General features: G+C 37.0%; 1 protein-coding gene across 5 annotated transcripts in view; it reads left to right on the top strand.

Moving 5' to 3' along the window:
- Nucleotides 1-21,344, top strand: part of LOC110113133 (midasin) — a 96,221-nt gene that overhangs the window by 16,111 nt on the left and 58,766 nt on the right. For all 5 annotated transcript variants that reach the window (XM_020845574.2, XM_020845572.2, XM_020845571.2 and 2 more), the window contains exons 7-17: nt 7,331-7,440; nt 7,525-7,644; nt 11,391-11,469; nt 13,730-13,852; nt 13,944-14,025; nt 14,105-14,201; nt 14,304-14,435; nt 14,529-14,585; nt 14,666-14,842; nt 15,964-16,089; nt 16,174-17,949. In XM_020845574.2, the coding sequence (XP_020701233.1) occupies nt 7,331-7,440; nt 7,525-7,644; nt 11,391-11,469; nt 13,730-13,852; nt 13,944-14,025; nt 14,105-14,201; nt 14,304-14,435; nt 14,529-14,585; nt 14,666-14,842; nt 15,964-16,089; nt 16,174-17,949 (2,879 nt within the window). The remainder of the gene's footprint in view (nt 1-7,330; nt 7,441-7,524; nt 7,645-11,390; nt 11,470-13,729; nt 13,853-13,943; nt 14,026-14,104; nt 14,202-14,303; nt 14,436-14,528; nt 14,586-14,665; nt 14,843-15,963; nt 16,090-16,173; nt 17,950-21,344) is intronic.

Raw genomic sequence — 21,344 nt, 5'->3', positions numbered from 1 at the left:
CATTCAACTTAGCTTTAACAACTTGAGGATGAACCAAAGTTTTTAATATCATAGCTTATTCTTTAGTGTATATGCTTAGTACATATATATTTGGAGCATCATATGAACATGAACGTAAACCACCTATGGCTGATACGACTGATACATCTCCTATCAGTATCATAGGGCATAGCTCACAATTCTATTAGTGTATGTGGAGGAAAGACACCTGAGTCATCAGTAGTGGATACATCCTCTTGTAAGCATAATAAGACATAGCTTATGCGTCTAATATTGTTTGTGGAAGAAAGGTTAAAGTTATCAATGCATGCACACATTAGTGCCCCAACTAATTCAATAAAGGAGTTGACTTCATTTTACTATATGATCATACAAACATTTTTATACTTTATTTCTTTTGCATTCTTTTCAGCATACAATATCTATTTATAAGGAACATAATAGGAAGTGGATGCAATTTCAGCAAAACCAGAGAATGGCATAAGAAATTTAGGAAGAACACAATAATTTTTTTTTTAAAAATTGAAAAAAACTAAGAAGAAAAACACAAGATACAGTTGGATCTTCAATTGGAGAGGAAGATCCGGCTCTCCCAAATGATGCGGACATCAGTACGAAGATTTGGCGCATCTATCACAGGAGGCGTCGTAAATCGACTGCTATTATTTAAATCTTCATTTATGAGTTTTTTTTTTCTGAATTTTAGTTCTTATTTAATGTATTTCCTGTTTAACCCCTAGGTTAGTTTATGTGAGTGTTGTGGCCCAAGGGGCAATTTTGTATTTTGAGTTTTCTTATGTTGTGACCTATATATAGGGCCTTAAGCTATTGTAATAGGGATGTATTATTGATATTAAAAAAAAAATTGTGTTCCACACTTGTGTTCTGATGAGAGAATGTTAGTGAGATTCCTAAGGGAGGAATCAGAGTTTTCACCAGCCGCAGGATGGGTCCGGGCTCGTGATTTGAAGTCCCTTGGAGAAGGGCAAAGCATCACCCGTCAGTCTTTGGAAGAGTCCAAGGCTCGCGGTTTTTATCGTGTATCTTTCGTTTTTATCTCTTCTTTCTTTTGTTTCGTTCCTTATTGTTCCTAGCCGTCATCGTCATCCTCTACCTACGTCCACCATCGTCGTCTCCTTTTCCACCATAAGCTGCCGGCCACCTCACCAGAAGAGTCTCCCAACCGCCGGCCATGGCATCCTAGCCGCCGGCTTCACCCACCCCTCTTCCTTCTTGAGTTTCCTAATTTGGGGTGAATGACATTTGGACTTAATTTGAAATTCAAATTTTATTTCCTAAATTAGTTCGCCTATTTTAGGAAAGTATTTAATTTAAATCAATTTGAATTTTAAATTCAAATTGGATTTATTTCATTACTTTCCTAACTCATTAAACCAAATTATGAAGCCTTGAATACTCTCATTACACTCTCCCCAAAACACCCCCTCACCATGCCGCCGGCCCCCTTGGTGGTCCCCTCTCCTTTAATGCTGCATTAAGGGATTTGATTGCATGCTATTTGAATTTCAAATCCAAAATTCAAATTTGCATTAGGAGTTAAATGCCCCCTCAATTTCCTCCTTTTAATTAAGGAATTAATCGCAACTCTAAATCTGAAATTTAATTTGGGAGGGAACTAGGGGAGGACTGTTTTGGAATTTGATATGTTTTGTATGATAAGTTGTTTACCCTAGGGTTCAGTTTTTATGTTTGATTTTGCTGGAGTTAGTTTTGCTTAGGTTGAGTTGGCTCTAGCTGACGGCTAGGGATTTGGTGATGTAGAATGGGTAGGAGGTTTTCAATCCTATGGGTCTTGAAGAGCGACTCGTGAAGTTTAAACAGCAGCTTTTCACTCTTAGAAGTCTTGGACAGCAACTCTTCTTCCAACACAGCAGCTAGAGGTCTTCCAAGGGCTGAAGAAGAATGGTGGACAGCAGTTTTCCTCTTCCAGATCAGCAATTTCACATTCCAAACCTTCTTAGCAAGAAGTGTCAAGTGCTTGAACTGCGGAACAACAACTAGGAGAAGTCTGGACAGCAACGGATTGAATTTTGTGGCTGGCCAGTTAGTGTGGAGCTGCAGAAAAACTGCTGGACATCAATTTAACAGCTTCCAGAATTCTGGACAGCAACCGTGTTCAGGAAAAAAAAATCAGGCTCTCTTGATCCGTGGGAGGAAAGGGAAAGCGGTAATGGATTGATGGTTCCCTTGCGGTTCTATCCTTCTGTGGAATTACTCCTGAGATCTAGGGGAGGGAGGTGGGCGGGTAGAGAGAGGGGAAAGTGGGAGCGGCAATAGGAGGGAGGGAGGAAATAGACGAAGGGCTTGATTACGCATTCCGGTTCCTCCAATTCTGATTCTGATTGCTTCCCTAATCAGTAATTTTCAATTAGGAATAGATTAATTCAATCCCAATTCAAATTTTAAATTGGACTTAATTGGAGACTTGAATGGTGATTGATAATGGCAAGAATTAAGGAGAAATAAAGAGGGGTGGGACGACCTAGAGAGAGAGGGAGGGAGAGGGGTTTGATTTCAAATAAGTGGGCCCCAATTACTTAAGTGAATTAATCCTTAAATCTGAAATTAAATTTCAGATTTAAAGTTACGATTAATTCCTTAATTAAAGGGAGGAAATTGAGGGGGCATTTAACTCCTAATGCAAATTTGAATTTTGGATTTGAAATTCAAATAGCATGCAATCAAATCCCTTAATGCAGCATTAAAGGAGAGGGGACAACCAAGGGGGCCGGCGGCATGGTGAGGGGAAGGGGTTTTGAGGAGAGTGTAATGAGAGTATTCAAGGCTTCATAATTTGGTTTAATGAGTTAGGAAAGTAATGAAATAAATCCAATTTTAGGTACGATGCATTATGCAACCATTTGTTGTTCTTGGAGGTACGATGCGCCTGATCTCGTAGAGACTGTTGTAAGAGTCCACTATATTCTTTGTTTGTACGCATTGAGGTCTTGTAGTGTGCCTGCTTGTACCTCAATTTTGGTTTTGAGGATGTTGCAATATCCTTCCTACATTAGCTCACGAGATATTTGTCGCATCTTAGTCACATTCATTTGAGTTCTTTATATTTATTTGCTATGTTCAAGTACAATTCCACTCAGATATGTTCTTATGGATTGTATTTCATTTGAACTCAAGTCCCTTGAGTTCCCTGTTGTTCTTAAAGGTTCAGATTCTTTATTGATCATGTCAAGTTTGAATTCAGCTTGAGTTTAATATGCAAGTTCACTTGCAAGTCCAGTGCGTATGCACTATGTCACATCTAACTCCACAAGTTCTTGTTGTCCACATCTTGTCCCAGTTTGAGTTCAGAGTACATGTTCAAGTGCTTGTTCTAAGTCTTCTGAAGTCTTTGCAGGTTCAATTGCATGTTCGTATTGATTTGAATTTAGCTCCAGTTTGATCTTATTTTATTTGGGTTTGACCTTTTATTCATCATTTAGATTTTGTTCAAGTTCAGGTCCTAAAGTCATTGTTCATTTTAGTCCAAGTTATTGTTCTTTTGAGTTCAAACCAGGTCCAAATGCAGTCTTACCATCTCCCTATTTGCAATTTCTCCATTTACTTTCATAGTATGACTCGGGGTGAATCCTACCACTGAGTTCAAGGAGACCTCCACCATGTCTAGATGCTTCTTATCATCCTCCTCTACTCAGGTGTCACTACCACCTCCCTCCTCAGCTTCTTCGTCATCACAGACGGTGATAACCTGAAGAGTTCGATTATTGCACCTGTGCCCCCAGAGTATACTTCTCATCACATGAAGCATAATCTCTTTGCCCTATTTTCTTGCAGCTCTCTCTTCGTAAGCTTTTGGAAGTTTCCCCCACTTCCCTCCCCTACAGGCTTCCCCCTTGGGGTCTCTTGAAGGGTACCCGATGTAGGCCCCTTAGGTGTTAAGAATGTGGTGATCATCTTGTATGAGCTACATGAACTGCCGCATTTGGCTCCCCTCTCCTGGAACTTCTGGTCCTCCACCAATTGAGCTAGCTCCATAGTCTCTCTCAGGTCATGCAGCCTCATGACCCTAACTGCTGCTAGTATCTTTGCTATGAGCCCCTTCTTGAAATTCCCCTCTAGAACATTCTCTGGCAGCCAATCCAATCTACTTGCAAGGTACTCAAATCTCTTGCGATATTCTGCTACAAAGTTTTCCTGTATTAGGACAAAGAACTGCTCATAAAAGTCTCATCCACTGCCGGTTCATAAGCGTTCCAATAAGCACTCTTTGAACTTCCTCTAACTTTATATGGGCCGCCTGATGTCCTCTCCATTGGTACGAAGCCAATGCCTTTCCTTCCAAATATAGGCCGACTGCTGTCAATCTCTCCTCCTCCATCAACCGTTGACGGCGAAATATCTCTTTACATTGTAGATCCACTTGTGTGCACCCCCCTCTCAAAGATGGGCATCTTCAGCTTCCAGACCTTCCGATCTCCCCCATTTCCCCTAATTCCTCTATAATTTCTCCTTCCCCAAGGGGGTGGTCCCCCTAATATCACGATCCTCTCTTCCACGTTCGTTCTCAAACTCTTCTTCGATTCCCCCCCCCCCAATTTTACTTCAAAATTAGCACCTCTTTGGTCGTAATCTCCCTCTCTTCTTTCCCAATAAGTACCCCTTTGCTCATGCTCCACATATTCTCGCCTCTCCCCATACCTTCCACCTCTCTCCTCCCTCTGAAAATGTTTCATATGGGGTTTTCTCCCTTCACCCTCTAAGATCTCCACATCATTTTCATTCCTACGATTTTTAGAGTTTGTAATTCTTCCTACCGAACTTTTAGTTGTTTGTTGCATGTCCACACTTTATCTCTCACATGAGATCACTACAATCATATACCTCAAGATATTTTACTATTTATTTACCCAAAATGTCATTTACATTAGTGAAGAGATCACTACAATCACTAATCTATTACAAGCTCCTGACTATAAAATAATAAGAGAAATTATAGAACCTAAATTTAAATAAAACCTGATGATCTTTGACAATCTCACTCTAACTGGTCCTGACTCCTTAACCTGAAATTATTAAAAAATCTACATAATTATCTCAAAAGCTTAGTAGTTATCCAAAACTCACTAAAACATTCAATGCAAGACTAAAGAGTTAATATGATAGGCTAAATTTAATATAATCAATAGCAATAAATGTTGTTAATGACCAAATATTATCAATAAAACTAAAAATGATCAATAATAAAAGTAGAGAATCATTACAATGAATATAAAAATCATTAATTGGTATAAAATTCAATAAATCAGTAAAACAACAGTGCAAAAATTATTCATAAATCACTAAAGAATCTGTCCTATCTATTCATATGCATCATTTGTTTATGTATTATCAATGCGTCAAATATTGTAAATGATATTAATTTATCTGTCAATGTCATCAGTGCTATCAATATCATACATCAATGTATGATTTACCAAGGCATGATATTCAACTTTAATGTGATGTTTTCAACATCTTTTACCTCAACTGATTCTTAGTTGGTCACCAATTATATCAATTATCACTTATCAAATTAATCAATTATCATTACAGGTGGCTTCATTAAATCTATAAAGAGTTATCACTCTCTTCCTGTTGGCGTAATCTGTCATCTGTTGCAGGCTACAAACGGGATAACATCACAAGCCATCTTTAAAGGAAATCCTGCTGGCCCATCCTCATGCACATGATATTATGTTTTAACAGCCAACCCATTTTATAGTGTTAACAGCCAACCTTTCTTGCTCATGCAAATGTGACGATCAAAATGCAATAGGAAATAATCAATTCTATTTATTACCAAAAAATCTATATAATAATCAAAATCATTGAAAACTAAAATGAGATTTGAGTTATTTACCATAAAAAAAAAATCTTTTCTCTCTTCCCTCTCTCTTCTTTGACATGACACGACGCTGAAATTCAGATTTTTCTTTAAAAAAAATTCGGATTATTACAATTGCAATATCCTTCTTTATAAAATACACAATATCAACTTTAATAATAAAATGTTCATTTAGGAATGTAAGAGTTGAAGCGTGTGCTTGCTTACACCCATTTAATCTTTGCTCTGGTGCTTGAAAGCATGATATTCATTTTTGGAAAAGAATCAATTAATTTGAAAAAAATATTAAAAGGTAGTTTTATTCATAATCATCATTCTATATCATTTTAGATTTATAATAAATTTTCATGTGGGTGTTTGATTTTTGTATATTTGGAGTCAGACCAAGTTATTTCTCTTACCATTTGTCGGGCTTATTTTAAATTCTATATATAAAATGTTTGATTTTGTCTACAAACTCTTTAAATATGAACTAACATAGTTCAACAGTCAAAATAAAAGGATGAATTTGATGGCAATGTTATGGGATTAGCATAAGTGTGATAGATGAGGCCTAAATATAGGATATCTTTGGAAGTTGGGGTGTCAAAAAGTGGCTTGATCCGAGCCCGACCTAAAAAATTCAAATTCGAGTTGACCCTTAATAAATAGGTCGAGTTCATGTCCAGAATTCCGACCCATATTCTTAGAACAACCAAGCAACTATGCGGCAAAAAAGTAAACGACGGTTGGTCCTTCATCTCCCTTGCTTTCGAACCCTTCTCGCCTCCTTCTGCTGCTCGTGTTCTTCTCTTCGCGACTCTAGGAGATGAACCCCTACGGTCCCCTTTGTCTTTCTCAACTCCAAGCAATGTCAGTTCGGGATTTTACAACCTGCAACATGTATATTCACTTCGAAGATTATCTTCTGTCATCACAAAGTGAAGAGCTGAATGGAATTCCGAATTATCTTGCATTTTATCTTGAATAATAAATTATATTATTTTATCATTTTATGATATTTTTAATAACAAATTGTTAAATAATATTGATGAAAATAGTTAAACAATTGGAATGCTTAATTTATTCTTTCTAAAAAAATAATTCTTATAAAATTAATTTAAAAATTTAAAACTTCTATTTTCTGAAATGAAAGAGTTAAACTCAATGCATTTCGTTATTATGGAATCAATATAAAAAACGTCATACAAAATCAATTAGATTCTATAAAATTTTCAAGATGTATGTTCTTAAAATATCCTCCTTTTTAATGCTATCCATTAAGTTTAACTTCAATTTGCATTGCTTTTAATGGCAGAAATATTTTAGCTTTTGTTTAAGAATCGCAGGGGCTAAATCGAACTTTTTATATACTTTGGAACTTAAATAGTCCCCCACAAGTAGTCGGGAGTCTATTTTGTTTTTTTTTTCTCTACATGTAAATATAGTTGCCAAATGATTTTGTTTCTATTCTATTTTTTTTTTCAGTTTTATTTATTCACATGGATGAACAAATGGATAGCAAATCACTTATTGGAAGTTATGTTAGCTCAGACCAGCCTGGGGAATTCAAATGGCAACCTGGATCTCTTACGCAGGTGTAAATTATTGCTTTGTTTCTTTTATCATCAAGACCATTATGTTCATTGATTATTATGCTTACGTCTTTAAAACTGAGGCAGGCTCTTTTGGGTGGCTTTTGGGTGGTATTTGAAGACATTGACAAAGCCCCTAATGAGATACAGTCAATTATATTACCTTTGTTGGAAGGCTCAAGTTCGTTTGTTACAGGCCATGGCGAGGTCTTAGTCTGCTCTTTTGCTAGTTTTATCTTCTTCTATGCTGTTTATGCTTTTGATTTTCCGTAACTGCTGAACATTTTCATGTTGTGTTTTACATGTATGATTTTTCTTTGATCTATTGGTTTCCCCACTAAAAGTGGAACTTGGTTGTTGGCGTAGGAATTCCAATTTGACCACTTGAAAGATTATGCAGATGCTTGGTGTTATCACTTGTGAAATGATTTTAAAAGTTTTGCGGTGCAAAGTTCTGTAAAATATTGTTGGATGCCTTGCTTTGGTCAGAAATATGCCTAATTTGAAAGAGTAGCCTGCTAAACTTTGGGGGGTTTTTTCATTTCTTGTCATCAATTTCTCTCTCTAGAGTGATTTATGCATTTAAATATAATGAAAAAACCCCCAAAGTTTTTGGGTTTCTTGAAAGTGTGCATTACGCATTAAAATATAAAGAAAAGTACAAAAGAAAATACAATCTGGCATGGGATAAAATAAAGTCTTCCCAAAGATGAAAAAACAAAAGAGTGAAGAGCATCCAAGATGAGTTCCAACCCATACACAGCTACAGAGAAAGGAACATGTAAAAAGAAACAAAAGGACCCCCTCAAGTGGAATGGTGGGTTTCTTCATGAGTTTGTAGAGAAAGAGAGATAGGGGGGGGGGGGGGGGGGGAACCCGAATTTAAAAAAATTTAACACCAAGAAGGGTTTTGAAACAACCACAAGGGCTGATTAGTGTCCCAGTGCTCTGGCATGGGCCTATCAGTCTTAAAGTACCCATTACAAACCAATGAAAGGAGGCACACCATTAAACACTTAAGGGGACCAAATCCTTGCACGTGAAATATGTAGATATCTTCTTCCTCTTCCTGGGGGAGGTGGCTATGGGCCCAAGCTGAAGAATTTCTTTGGCAAAGTGAGCTTGAGAGGTTCTGGTGTTGCTGCTTCTGAAGGCTCAGGATCATGTCAGGTGTCTCCTCCAACTGTTGCACCTTGGAGGCAGATAAAACAACAGTTTGAGGAGTGGGCTTTGGTGTAGAAACTTGATGGTTATTGGCTTTGCGGTGTCCTTTATGTCGCGTTTTAACAATGTTCCATGCTCCAAGCTTGTCCTCATTCTCCTTTTCTTCACATAAAGGCTGCTATGGCAATTCTCTGTTAGGTGCTTCCAATGTTACCTATGGGGTTGGCACTTTCCCCATTGGAGAGGATGTGAGGAGGACGAGAGCTCTCCTTTGTCGCTTCTTGCACATAAGTGGTCGGCTGCTTTGAGGGTAGTGGAGTGGGGTGGCGAGTTGATGCCATGGAAGGGCACTTGTCACTATTGTTGGCCAATGAGCTCACATGAGAGACAAAAATTGGAAATGCCTTCATGCTCATTTGTCTTATAGATTCGTACTGCTTATGCTGAGGTTATTGAAGTTCCTGTTTTCGACATGACGATCCAAAGGTTTGCTTAGAGGCCTCTCTCTGTTGAAGCATCTACATGATATGCACACCTGTCGGTACAATGAATGCAATGTATTGAAGCCGCAACTTCTATGGAAGTCCCTCATCGAAATAGGATCTTTGTTTTCGAAAGATTTCTAATGAGATCGTCGTAACTATAAAGAGAGTTCTCACTGTTCAGAAGGTCTTTATCACAGCTGCTTGCGCTATCATGCTGCCAATTGTGTTATTCACACTTAATAAGGCATCTTGTTGAAGCTTCCTCATCTAGATAGCATCTCCCCAGGAGACAGAGAAGGTGTAACATTGAGTTGCAAGCTTAACAACTGCTACCAGAGCAGCTTGCGGTGCCACAGAACCCATAGCTGAAAGCAAGCCTTTCTTCTCGGAATAAATTAACAAATTTAAATGGCCAAAGATGAATAACTATGCTGGTGTTTGAAACATTTTTTTGGGCTTCCCCATAAAAGAAAAAGCTTGAAACTCTAAACTCCATAGTGCACAGAGTCCTCAAAATTGTTAAGAAGAAGGGCTTAATGAAGAAGCACAAAACTCAGTTATTATCGAGGCAAGAAAGGCTCTTGCTAGTTGACTATCATCTATTGTGATGGTAGAAAGAGTTTAAGAAGGCTTTGCGAGGTGAACATTGGGGCATGATTCTTGGACCCCGTTTCTAAGAATAGTCGCCGAATGTTCGCGGTGAGAAGGAAAGCAGATATGATGGCCAATGTATCTAGAAGAAAAAAAATATTGAGAACGCCTAGTGTTTTTTTTCTGACAAATCTACCTTTGCTAAGGGTTATCAAGAATATTCTTTGAATGAGATCCCACTGACATCGTCCATGATGTTCAACACCAGGTAGAATCCTCCAAGTGATCTTATTGTTAGCAAATTTCACTTTCTTCAAAAGGGGCCAATTTAAACCTCAATCCCTTGATCGAGGAACTCTTTATCCCATATGATGAAATTGAGATCCAGTAGAAACGTTGGTCGGAGAGTTGGGTATAAGAAGAAGTAGAGGACGAGATCATGAAGGTTTAAGTGGTCTATATGGTGTGGCATAACAATGCCCCCCCCGTCACCACAAAGATGGATGATGGCTCTCTACCACTGGAACTGCTATCCCTCCTAAAGATCAGGCACATAGAATGATCAAGTAGAAATCTAGGTTCCTCAGGAGATGAACTAGTTAAAGGAATGGGAGGAGAATCCTTTTTTTGCTTACACGATGGCGTTAGTAGAGGCACTAATGCATATAAAAAGGCAATTGATTGCAAATGAGAAATAAATCTCTCAATTGAACACCAAGATGATTGGGATGATGATGCACATGGGCATAATGATGATGTTGATATGGAGGAGTATTGTTGCAAACTCTGCTCCTACCCTTCCCTTTAACCAACATGGTACAATCAACGCTCTTAACATACTTCTCTCCCTGCTGTGCTTGGAGAAGCGCACATGAGTCCTGCTTGTTGTTTCAAATGTGATGCAATCAGAAATTTGAGAGCTTTTCTATACCTTTGTGTGTGAATTAGTGACGACAACGACAGGGTGAGGTGAGACAACAAGGAGAATTTACAAGTTTATTATATATATATATATATTCTCAAATTTTTTTTGGGGGGTGGGGTCATGTGATGGGATGAGGGGGCTGTAGATATGGGATTTTCCCTTTTTATTTTTAAAATAGACCAGCATTTGTTATCGAGCTTTCCACACGCAAGATCTTCTTGCTTAGCTTGAGGGTTCTCCCTGATGCAGGAATCAGCCCTATTGTGGTCCCCTCAATCATAATTCCTGGTTAGAATAGTAGCTGTTGGTTCCTACAGCTAGTTATCCTTGCAACAATCAGATTTAACTGTCACTATGACATGGATTAATGCCCTGGTCTCCACTGATTTGTGGGTTTTAACTGTTGCTGGCGCTATTGAGTTTATTCTTTCCTTTTTACCTATTATAAAGTTTGCTTTGATTAATTTTCTTATGAATGATCTATGACAAAGCCTATATAAACAATCACTTCATACACATGCATACAACAATGAAAATCATTAACGTTTTCTAGTTTTCTTCCCTCTATTTTTCTGATTTTACAGCCTCTCTGTTTTCTCACGAACTTTGAATCATTGAAATGTTCTCATCAGTGGTAACTCACGCAGGCCAGTGGGAGTTAAGGCTGATGGAGTTTTCTAATGGTTCTATCTTTCACTATTTCTCTCTCTCTCTCTCTCTCTCTATATATATATATATATTCACACACACACATAATTGATTTCCATTTTTATTTGTTAATCTTGTAGGTGATAAGCGTTTCAGAAAGATTTCGTTTGTTTGGTACAATATCAACCTCAACACATGAATTTCGTCAAACAACTGAAGGTAGATATAAATAATGTTTAGTATGTTTCCTTTGTGAAAATTTTCATGTTAATTTTTTTAATGAAGTTTATGCATTCCAAATAACACATGCTTTTTCTTGGATTTCATTTGAATGAAAGATAAGATAGTTTATATAACGATGATATTGGTTTTTTTAATGTTTATGTGTTGAACATTTATTTGCACTATATGCAATTATTGTCAATTTGCATTTCATTTATTAGAGGTGCTTTTCAGCTGCATTATGTTGTATTAATAAACATCTTGGTTTAACAATATTTGATTGCATCATTGAGAAATTTTCTAGCATTTTCTTAAATTTTTTAAATGATGTATTAATGCAAATCCTTGGAAATAATAACTTATTAATTTATTTTTGTGTCTTGCTATAGGGGAAATTTACGAATCTTCTTAATTCAATGCATTGAGGGAATTTTGTGATATCTTTATAGAATATCTCAATCATCCTATTAAATTGCCTTCAAATAATAATACTCACAAGGATTAATTATTGTCGAATTTTGGTGATTTTGGACGGGTTTTGCTTTGTGTGGGTTATCATAGAAATTGAATTTGTTAGTGTTAAATTCAGAGAATTGGAGAGGGGAAAGGCTTAATTTTATTGCACAAACTTACCCCTATTTATAGATCTTTACAAGATATCATAATAAAGAAATAAATAATTATAGAATAATGTATAATTTCTCTAATATAATCCTTCATAAATCAACCATCTAAATATAGAAGGAGATCAGTGTGATCCAAGTGAGCTTCCCACCGATTCCCATTTTAGCCGTGGGATCAAAATGCCAAAGGACAGATAGGATTTAATAGGCGAGCCTCTTATGAATTCCCATCCTAGCCGTGAGATCAAAATGTCAAGCGACGGCTAGGATTTAAAACTCCCCCTCAAGCTGGGGAATACAGATCTGTCATTCCCAGCTTGGTAATCAGTCCCAGAAAAGTAGAGTTATCGAGTCCCTTGTTAAGAATATCTGCAAGCTGGTCTTTTGATGATACATGATCTATACATATAAGACCACTGTCTAAATTATCCTTTATGAAATGTCTGTCCACTTCTATGTGCTTGGTCCTATCATGTTGAATTAGATTGTGAGCTATGCTGATTGTTAATTTGTTATCACAGTATAGCTTCATGAGTCTTTCCCACTTGATCCTTAGGTCTTTTAGAATTATTTTGATCAACATTAGCTCACATATTCCACATATTCCTAAGGCCATAGCTCTGTATTCTTCTTTTGCACTAGATTTTGTCATCACATTTTGTTTCTTTCTTCTCCATGTAATAAGGTTTCCTCTGAGGAATGTGCAGTATCCTGAGGTAGATTGTCTATCTACTTGTGATCATGCATAATTTGCTTCAGTATATGCTTTTGGGGTTATTCCACATTCTCTTCTGAAGAGAATTCCTTTACCTAGGTTCCCCTTAAGATAGCGTAATATTTTGTCTACAACTTGCATGTGAGTCTGCTTTGGATTTTGCATGAACTGGCTAATCATGCTTACAACAAATGCTATATCCGGTATGGTGTGGGAAAGGAAATCACATTCCTCACAAGTCTCTAGTAGGCTCCTTTATCTATATTTGGATATTTTTTAGCTTCCCCCAAAAAAGAAATCCATGCTTCTGTATTTCAATACGTCCATGATGAAAGCTTTTGACGCATCATAAGCATGGACATACGAAGAAAAACCTGAAGTTTTTATTCATAAATTTTTTGTTATGCATAAATGATAGGCCATCCTTGATCATGCATTTGAAGGCAAAGGAAAAATAATTTAGAACCAAAATCGTGTGTTGTTCTTGTTTTGAAAGGTGAAAACCTTGTTCCATCTTGTTATAAAAGTATTGATCTGGATTTGATGCTATGAAGTTAATTATTTGTTCTCGTGCATGGCCTAATGGTTTAGGCATAACAAGGGATCGTGGTTTTCCTAGAGTAATAGTTAATTTTCTTTCAATGTCTTTGATAGTTTTTGTTTTTGTTTTGGTTATGCTGATACATATCTGGTATAAAGAGATCTTTTAGTGTTATGTGCAAAATGCTTAATACTTTGTATTTTATATTGAAGGAATGGAAAATTCTAGTGCTTAGTTCTTATCATGCTTTAAGCGAATAAATTTTTGCCTTTTATGAATCTTGTGTAATAAAGAATGTTAAATTTAAAAATTACAAATATGTATTCTTGCTTTTAAATCTTGTGGATCTTACTTTGTTAAATCACTTCATTTGTTTAGGAAGGCTTTCCCTTAGCGTCTTTTGGAGGAAAGTCATGGTTCGGGCTCCCAGTAGAGATGATATGATTGATATAATTAATGCAAGATATCCAATTTTAGACTTCTTATCCTCACAGCTTGTTGGTATGCTATTTTCTTTTCTATTGTTATGCTAATTACCGCATGCTTTACAAATAACGACACTCTTGAATGAGGCATTTGGCTTGGCTATCAGATACATTTGAGCGGGTCAACTCTGTTGTTTCTTATCAAATAGGAGTCATGTCAGCTTCTGCTTTCAATAGATTCTCTTTAAGGTATGCGTAAGCATTGGTTAATTACCTGCAACATATGATATTATATACTTATCTCGTCAACTTTGCTTGATATTGGCAGGGATCTTCTCAAATGGTGCAAGAGAATTGCAGCGTTGCCTCTTAACTTGTTTGCCTTTGGCTTATCATTATCAGATTCAGAAAATATTTATCAAGAGGTTACCACTCATTTTCTTTACAGGGGAAATTATAGCTAGTCCTGGCCATGAGGGTATTCACTATTCACTTTTTACTAAGATAATTTTCTATCTTTTGACCAGGCTGTTGATTTGTTTGCGGCTTTCTTGCCCATGTCTGAAAACCGTTCATTGTTGATCAGAGAAATTGCTAACTTATGGAGTGTTCCTCTTGAAGGGGCAATGTTGTACCCTTCAAACAAGCCAACCCTTCAGGTTGCTTTTATGATTTTTTTTTTCCGAAAACGGTGGCATATTTTGATTTGTTTCACCAAAGATTCTTAGTTTATGATTCTTCTTTTGTTGCAGATGCGGCTATCACGCCTTCAAGTTGGGCGAGTTGCACTCCAGCGTGTTAAAAGAATTGTGTGTTTAAGGATTATGCCATTTTGTTTTCTATGCACTTCACTGTTTTTCCATATTTGTAATTTTTCTGTTGTATCCAGGATATTCATGATAGGCAGCCTTTTGTTAGTATTCGTAGTGCTCTACAGTCACTTGAGCGAATAGCTTGTTCCGTTAAGTACAATGAACCGGTTCTTCTAGTAGGTGAAACTGGAACAGGAAAGACAACGCTTGTACAGAATCTGGCTATGATGCTTGGGTACCCTCTGATTGTTATGGTAAAGCACTTGAGTATTTGATGCTATCATTTTTCCAAAGTATTTATCTAAGTTTCTATACAATTTTGTCTGTCTTCTAATGTGATTTTTGCCTTGCTTTTTTTTTGTGCAATGAAATCAGAGATAATTTATGACGTAGCATCGAAATCTTGACTAGTTACAAAATTAATCTCTTCTTGTCAAATTCCCTTCCAAATATAAAAAGTGAAATAAACAACCTGTATTTTTTTATTTCGTCAAATTGGTAATGATTTGATCACACTCAGAAATAGATTTGAATGCTATTTCATTTTTTAAATGGATGGAAGTTTTTAATATGTGGTAAATTTTAGTTGTATGTGTAACTATTAGAGGCAGGCCACGAAATGAGCATATAGGTGAAAAGGTTGGAGTAGCTCTAGTGGAAGATAAGATTAGTGAGTTGTCTTGGATGGTTTGGTCATATAAAATGGCGGCCTTTCGATGACCCGGTTAGGAAAGTAGATGTATTCGAGTTGACTTATGTTTAGAATGATAGAGGTAGACCTAAAAATACTTAAGTTAGAAAATAGTAGAAATGACATTTCTTTATTAGATTTAAATGAGAATTTAACTCTTAATAGGATACAATGGAGAAAAATAATTCATTTAGTTGACCCCACGTAGTGGGATAAAGGTTGGATGTTGTTGTTGTTGTGTATAAGCCATCCATGAATTTTATGTTTTCCTTGAGCATTGCATTAATTACTGCATTGTTTTATTTTTTTTAACATGATATTGAGAGCAAATTTATTTTGGTAGGAAAGAGCATGTATTTGTCAAATTTCTTGCTTTTGTTACTTGAAACATTATATAAAATATTAAAATATGATGTGTATGTTGAATTAGTTTGATGAAAAAAATCCTGCTTTTTGACTGCTGCATTCTGTACTGCTGCCACGCTAGTCTCACATGAAATTAGATTCTATTCGGAGTCATTCCAATAAAGTAACTGAAGGCAATTATTTTACTTTGCTTTACTTGAGATTAATTTCAATTGAAGATTGGTACGATTGCATTGCTCTTTTTCCCGTGCAATGTTAATGCGCTTGAATGTCTCTCTTATTCTTCATTCTTGTACTATATTGCTTGACATACCACAGAACTTAAGCCAGCAAACTGATGTTGCTGATCTGCTGGGTGGCTATAAGCCTACTGATGCACAGTCAATATGCATGCCTCTTTATCATGAATTCAAGGAGTTGTTCTGCAAGACTTTTTCCAAGAAGGTACGCATTATTTATGTGCGCTTAATTTTACTTGAATGCAATTTTGAAGACTTCTGTGACAAGGTTTGTCTCTCTTTTGAATAGGATAATGAAGCTCTGCTTCGCCAGTTTGAGATATTCATATTAGAAAAGAACTGGAAAAAATTACTGCATGCTTGCCAGAAGTCGGTTCACTTTGTCCAGAAACTGTTGGCTAAAACAAGAGAATCTGGCTGTGGCTCGAAGAGAAAGAGGCCATTGATTGAAGAGACAGTTCAAAAGTGGGAGTCATTGTCTTTGGGGCTTGACGGTGCTCTTAAGAAGATTAGTGTCTCTTCAGCAATGTCTTTTAAATTTGTGGAGGGTGCTTTTGTAAGTGCTTTAAAAAGTGGGCAGTGGCTTTTGTTAGATGAAGTAAATCTTGCTCCGCCAGAAACACTGCAGCGAATTATTGGTGTCCTTGATGGAGATCTTGGTACTTTGTGTCTTGCAGAGAGGGGTGATGTAGATTATGTTGAACGTCATCCTGATTTTCGTTTATTTGCCTGCATGAATCCTGCCACTGATGCTGGAAAGAGGGATCTTCCATTTGCATTCAAGAGTCGGTTTACTGAATATTTTATTGATGATGTTTTTGATGATGATGATCTAATTCTATTTGTTAATCAATACCTGGGTGAAGGTAACGCCACAACTGAATTGTCAAACAGGATTGTTCGGTTTTACAAATCAGTGAAGAAGGAATCTGAGGAGAGGTTGCAGGATGGTGCTAATCAGAAGCCACAGTTCAGTTTACGGTCCCTAGCTCGAGCACTCAATTATACCAAGATGGCTGAAAAGAGATTTGGATTCAAAAAAGCCCTTTATGATGGCTTTTGCATGTTCTTTCTTACTCTTTTAGATGCCCCCAGTGCTGCCATTATGCACGACTTGATATTGTCGAACTTGTTATCAGGTGGCATGCCTCATGATATCCCTTTTAATAGTTATTTTTCTGGAGATTTGGCTCCTCTTTATGCTTCCCAGATAAAGTCTTTCGTGGAAAATTATGTTCTTACAAATACTGTTAAAGTGCATCTTAAAAACCTTGCCCGTGCCTTCTACATTAAGAGGTATCCTGTTCTTCTGCAGGGACCCACATCCAGTGGAAAAACTAGTCTTGTTCAGTATCTAGCTTCAGTTACTGGTCATGAATTTGTCCGCATCAACAATCATGAACACACTGATCTCCAGGAATATTTTGGTTCATACATAACCGACTCTCATGGTAGGCTTCAGTTCCAAGAAGGTGTGCTGTTGAAGGCTGTTCGGAAGGGATATTGGATTGTCTTGGATGAACTTAATCTTGCTCCATCTGATGTATTGGAAGCATTAAATAGGCTTCTAGATGATAATAGAGAATTGTTTGTGCCTGAACTACAAGAAACAATATCGGCACATCCAGACTTTATGCTGTTTGCCACGCAGAATCCTCCAACTATATATGGTGGACGAAAAATGCTCTCAAGGGCCTTCCGCAACCGTTTTCTGGAGATTCATGTTGATGAAATTCCTGATGATGAATTGACAACTATTCTAGAGAAAAGATGCTGCATTCCGGCAAGTTATGCCTCAAGAATGGTTGAGGTAATGAAAGATCTGCAGTTGCATAGGCAAAGCAGTAAAGTGTTTGCTGGAAAGCATGGTTTCATAACACCACGGGATTTGTTTCGTTGGGCTAACCGATTTAGGTTTTTTGGCAATTCATATGAGGACTTGGCTAAGGATGGGTATTTTCTTCTCGCTGAAAGATTGAGAGAAGAGAATGAGAAGAATGTTGTGAGGGAGGTGCTGGAACGTCGACTAAATGTGAAACTACTAATCAATGACTTATACAAAGCGGTATATTCTATTTCTATAACATCTTTATCAAAGATCAATATGCTACATTTAAATTTGGTTTAGTGTTTTGGTTTATCGTACTTCACTTCTGCAACCTAAACTTTTTGTTTTGTTTATCAAGTTATTTTAAAGTTTTTGTTGATGTTTTGTTCTTCATGTGATTATTATTACATTTAATCATCATTGATATCATATTTTATTTGCTAAATTAGACCCATAACTGCATGATGGATCCAATTTGAGGGCTTATAGTTGCATGATTGAAGTTTGGTTTTGTTAAAGAGGATTACATGCCGAGTTGTCCTATGTCAAGTATATTTTTTAGTGTGTGCATCCAAGCAACAATATACAATTTATGTAGTTTCTGATAAATTTTCTAGTATGCATAATGCATGTACGTTTGTATGCACTTCTGGCAATTTTTACTTTTTACCCGCATGCACTCGTGAACATAAATGAAAATTTTATGTCTAGACAAGCATGTATTCTCTTCTATCACTGTGTGCATTAGTGCATGAATTTCTTCTCAAGTATATAGGTGCATTAGTATTTATTGATGCCTGTTCATAGCAATCTATGCGTTTATGTACTGTTATATGCATTTATGATTTATGTTTTTGTTCAAGTTTTTGGTTTTGTTTGCATGTGTATAGAGGTGCACTAGTTTTTTTTTTTTTTTTTAATATTTTTATGCATTTAATTGCGTGGCTCTAAAATTTTTTGCCCCGATCTCTTCGCGGCCCCTTTTTTATTTGTCCGCGAGAAGAGTTTTAACGAATTAGGTTCCGAGGTAAATTTTCAGAAGGAAGATTGGGTTTTAGATAAGATACTACCTAAAGATTTTGCCCTCATTTTGCGATGACTTTATGATTTGAGTTCAGGTTTCCTATAGGCGCAAGCCCCTATAGTTAATTACCCCTCCCGATAACGAGAGAGAACGATTAAGGCTATTCGTGGAACAAATACGTAGTATCCAACATATAATAGCTGTAGAATTTAATATTTGAAAATTGAAATTTATATCACCATGCACTTAAAGTGGATGGTGGGGGGGGGGAATGATGATGAACCCTATCAATATCCCATGGTTCTTTCGTCCTGGGTCATCATGGTCCTTTGCCTACTTAGTCAGAGAAGGTAGTCGTCCCAACTTGGCCAAAGGATCCTTGTCGGCAACCATGAGTTGCTTTGTCCAAGGGTACCTTGTAGACTTGGGGTAAAAGTTTATCTAAGGGGACATTTGAATCCATCTTAGCTAACAAAGGGTTTTGTGCCCTATCAATTATACCATATTGATTCATTACTCAAGGATTTAGAGTTGTTGTAGATCATACAAGCTCTAACTATGATCATAATTTAGTGGTACCATTTGCGATAAAATCACCCGATCAGAGGACCTCGATCATAACCATTTACTTGTGGTGCCATTTGACGACGAAACCACCAGTTAGATGACATGTGTCACGTCTTTACTGGCAAGAGATTGTTTGAGAATAAATCTTAGTGATATTTTTGACTGTATATTTGCTCTTTCTGAGCTGAAGTGATTTTCAAATTTATCTACCTCAACAAATTATTCTAGAGGGTGGTTGAATTTTGATTTAAGTTTAGATGATTAGATTTCGTTTCAAAATTTAGATTTAGGTTATTCTTGTGTTTTGGATTTTTTTTTGAAATCAAAACTCCTTCATGGTTTATTTTGATATTTGAGAGTATTTTAAAAGTAGGGACCCCTCTGGTTGAGATCAACTTTCAACGTGGTCATCATCGGGGTAATCTTAAAATCACTTTTACAATATTTATATTTTCGTAGGAATTTGGATGCATTTTAATAGTTTGGGGTTCCCTTCGATTGAGATTTTATGTCAACACAGTCATAATCAGGGTCACATTGTAGTCATTTGAAAATATTTATATATAATAAGCATTTGGAGGCACTTGAAAGTGTATTGTCATCTTCGGTTGAGATAAACATTGTACACGACCATCATCGGGGATATTTAAATAAGTCGTGTATCTGTCATTTGAACCATGTCAACTCTGTCTGCCGCTGAAGAGGATTGAGTTCAATTACTGATGTTGTAAGTTATCATGCATTCATGCGGATATTGAGAATTAAGAGTTTTATGCTTCTAGCAATCAAACTTTCTTGTAATAAACCTTGAATGTATAAGATCAAATACTCCAGTCGATGCTACGACCGTGTATTTATTCAGTAGTTCAAGTTGTTTCAACTTCGGTCCGTTCAAAGAGAAGGATCATACTTGAACTCAAGTTCATTTTTGACCCGCATAACATTCTCAGACGTCACATATGCACATACATCATGCTCATCGGAGCCCATGCGGGTGTATGCTTTTCAATGTATTTTGCATAATGCATTTATATGGTGGCTATTTGTATGCAATGTAAGGGGTGTATATGACATATCTACGTGTTCACATAAACACTCATGTATGCATCTGCATGCTGACATGCTAACATATTTATAATATGTTTGCATGTATACATGTATGCTACTATTTAACGTGTTTGCATCTCTGTTTAAAATTGCGCAATAAGAGGCGCACCTCAAGGCGCGCCTTTGCGCAATTTGACCCAAAACCGCCTCAAGGCTTATGCAATTCCTCTCCTGGCAGAGGTGTACGCCTCACTTGGACTGAGGCGCGCCTCAGAGGCGCAATTGCGCAATTCTGGCTAAGGCGTACGCCTCAAATATATGCTCAAAACCGCTCAGTACATGCTCAGTACCGCTCAGTATATGTTCGGTACCGCTGAGTATATGCTCGGTATAACTAGATATTTGCTCGGTACTGCTAGGTACATGCTCGGTACCGCTTAGTACATGCTCGGTACTGCTAGGTACATGCTCGGTATAGCTAGGTCGAACCCCGCCAGGGGGTAGCACCCCCTTGGACCCCTGGCAGTCCGGCATATTATTCTATTCATCATCTTTAGTAATAGTTGTTAGTGTTAGTCTACTTCTTCATGAGTGCATGTTTTGATTGGAAGACATTGGACTTTATAGGAGGGAGGAAGGGGTGAGAAGATTCCCTTGAAGACCCATTTAGTGATGGGACATGATTAGATTATATATGTTCTTTCTTAATTATACTTTGAGAGTTTTGATAGACTAATATTTTGTGGTTTTGTACTTTGGGACATGATTTTATCGCATCTATTTTCTTACTTTCCCCTAATTTTAATTGTCATTTAGATGTTTTTATTGTATGATAGAATCTTAATATTTTTTACTTGCTAAAACCCTTAAATTCTCATTTACGCAATTCTTCGTCGGTGAGGCTTACGCCTCACACCGCCTCGCCGCACGGACGAAAAACGCCTCGAGGCTTATTTACGCAATTTTAAACCTTGGTTTGCATGATATGTTGTGT

Source organism: Dendrobium catenatum, unplaced genomic scaffold, assembly GCF_001605985.2.
Source record: "Dendrobium catenatum unplaced genomic scaffold, ASM160598v2 fragScaff_scaffold_55, whole genome shotgun sequence".
Taxonomy (NCBI): domain Eukaryota; kingdom Viridiplantae; phylum Streptophyta; class Magnoliopsida; order Asparagales; family Orchidaceae; genus Dendrobium; species Dendrobium catenatum.
Note: the sequence above shows the minus strand (reverse complement) of the source record. Positions and strands in the feature narration are given on the sequence as shown.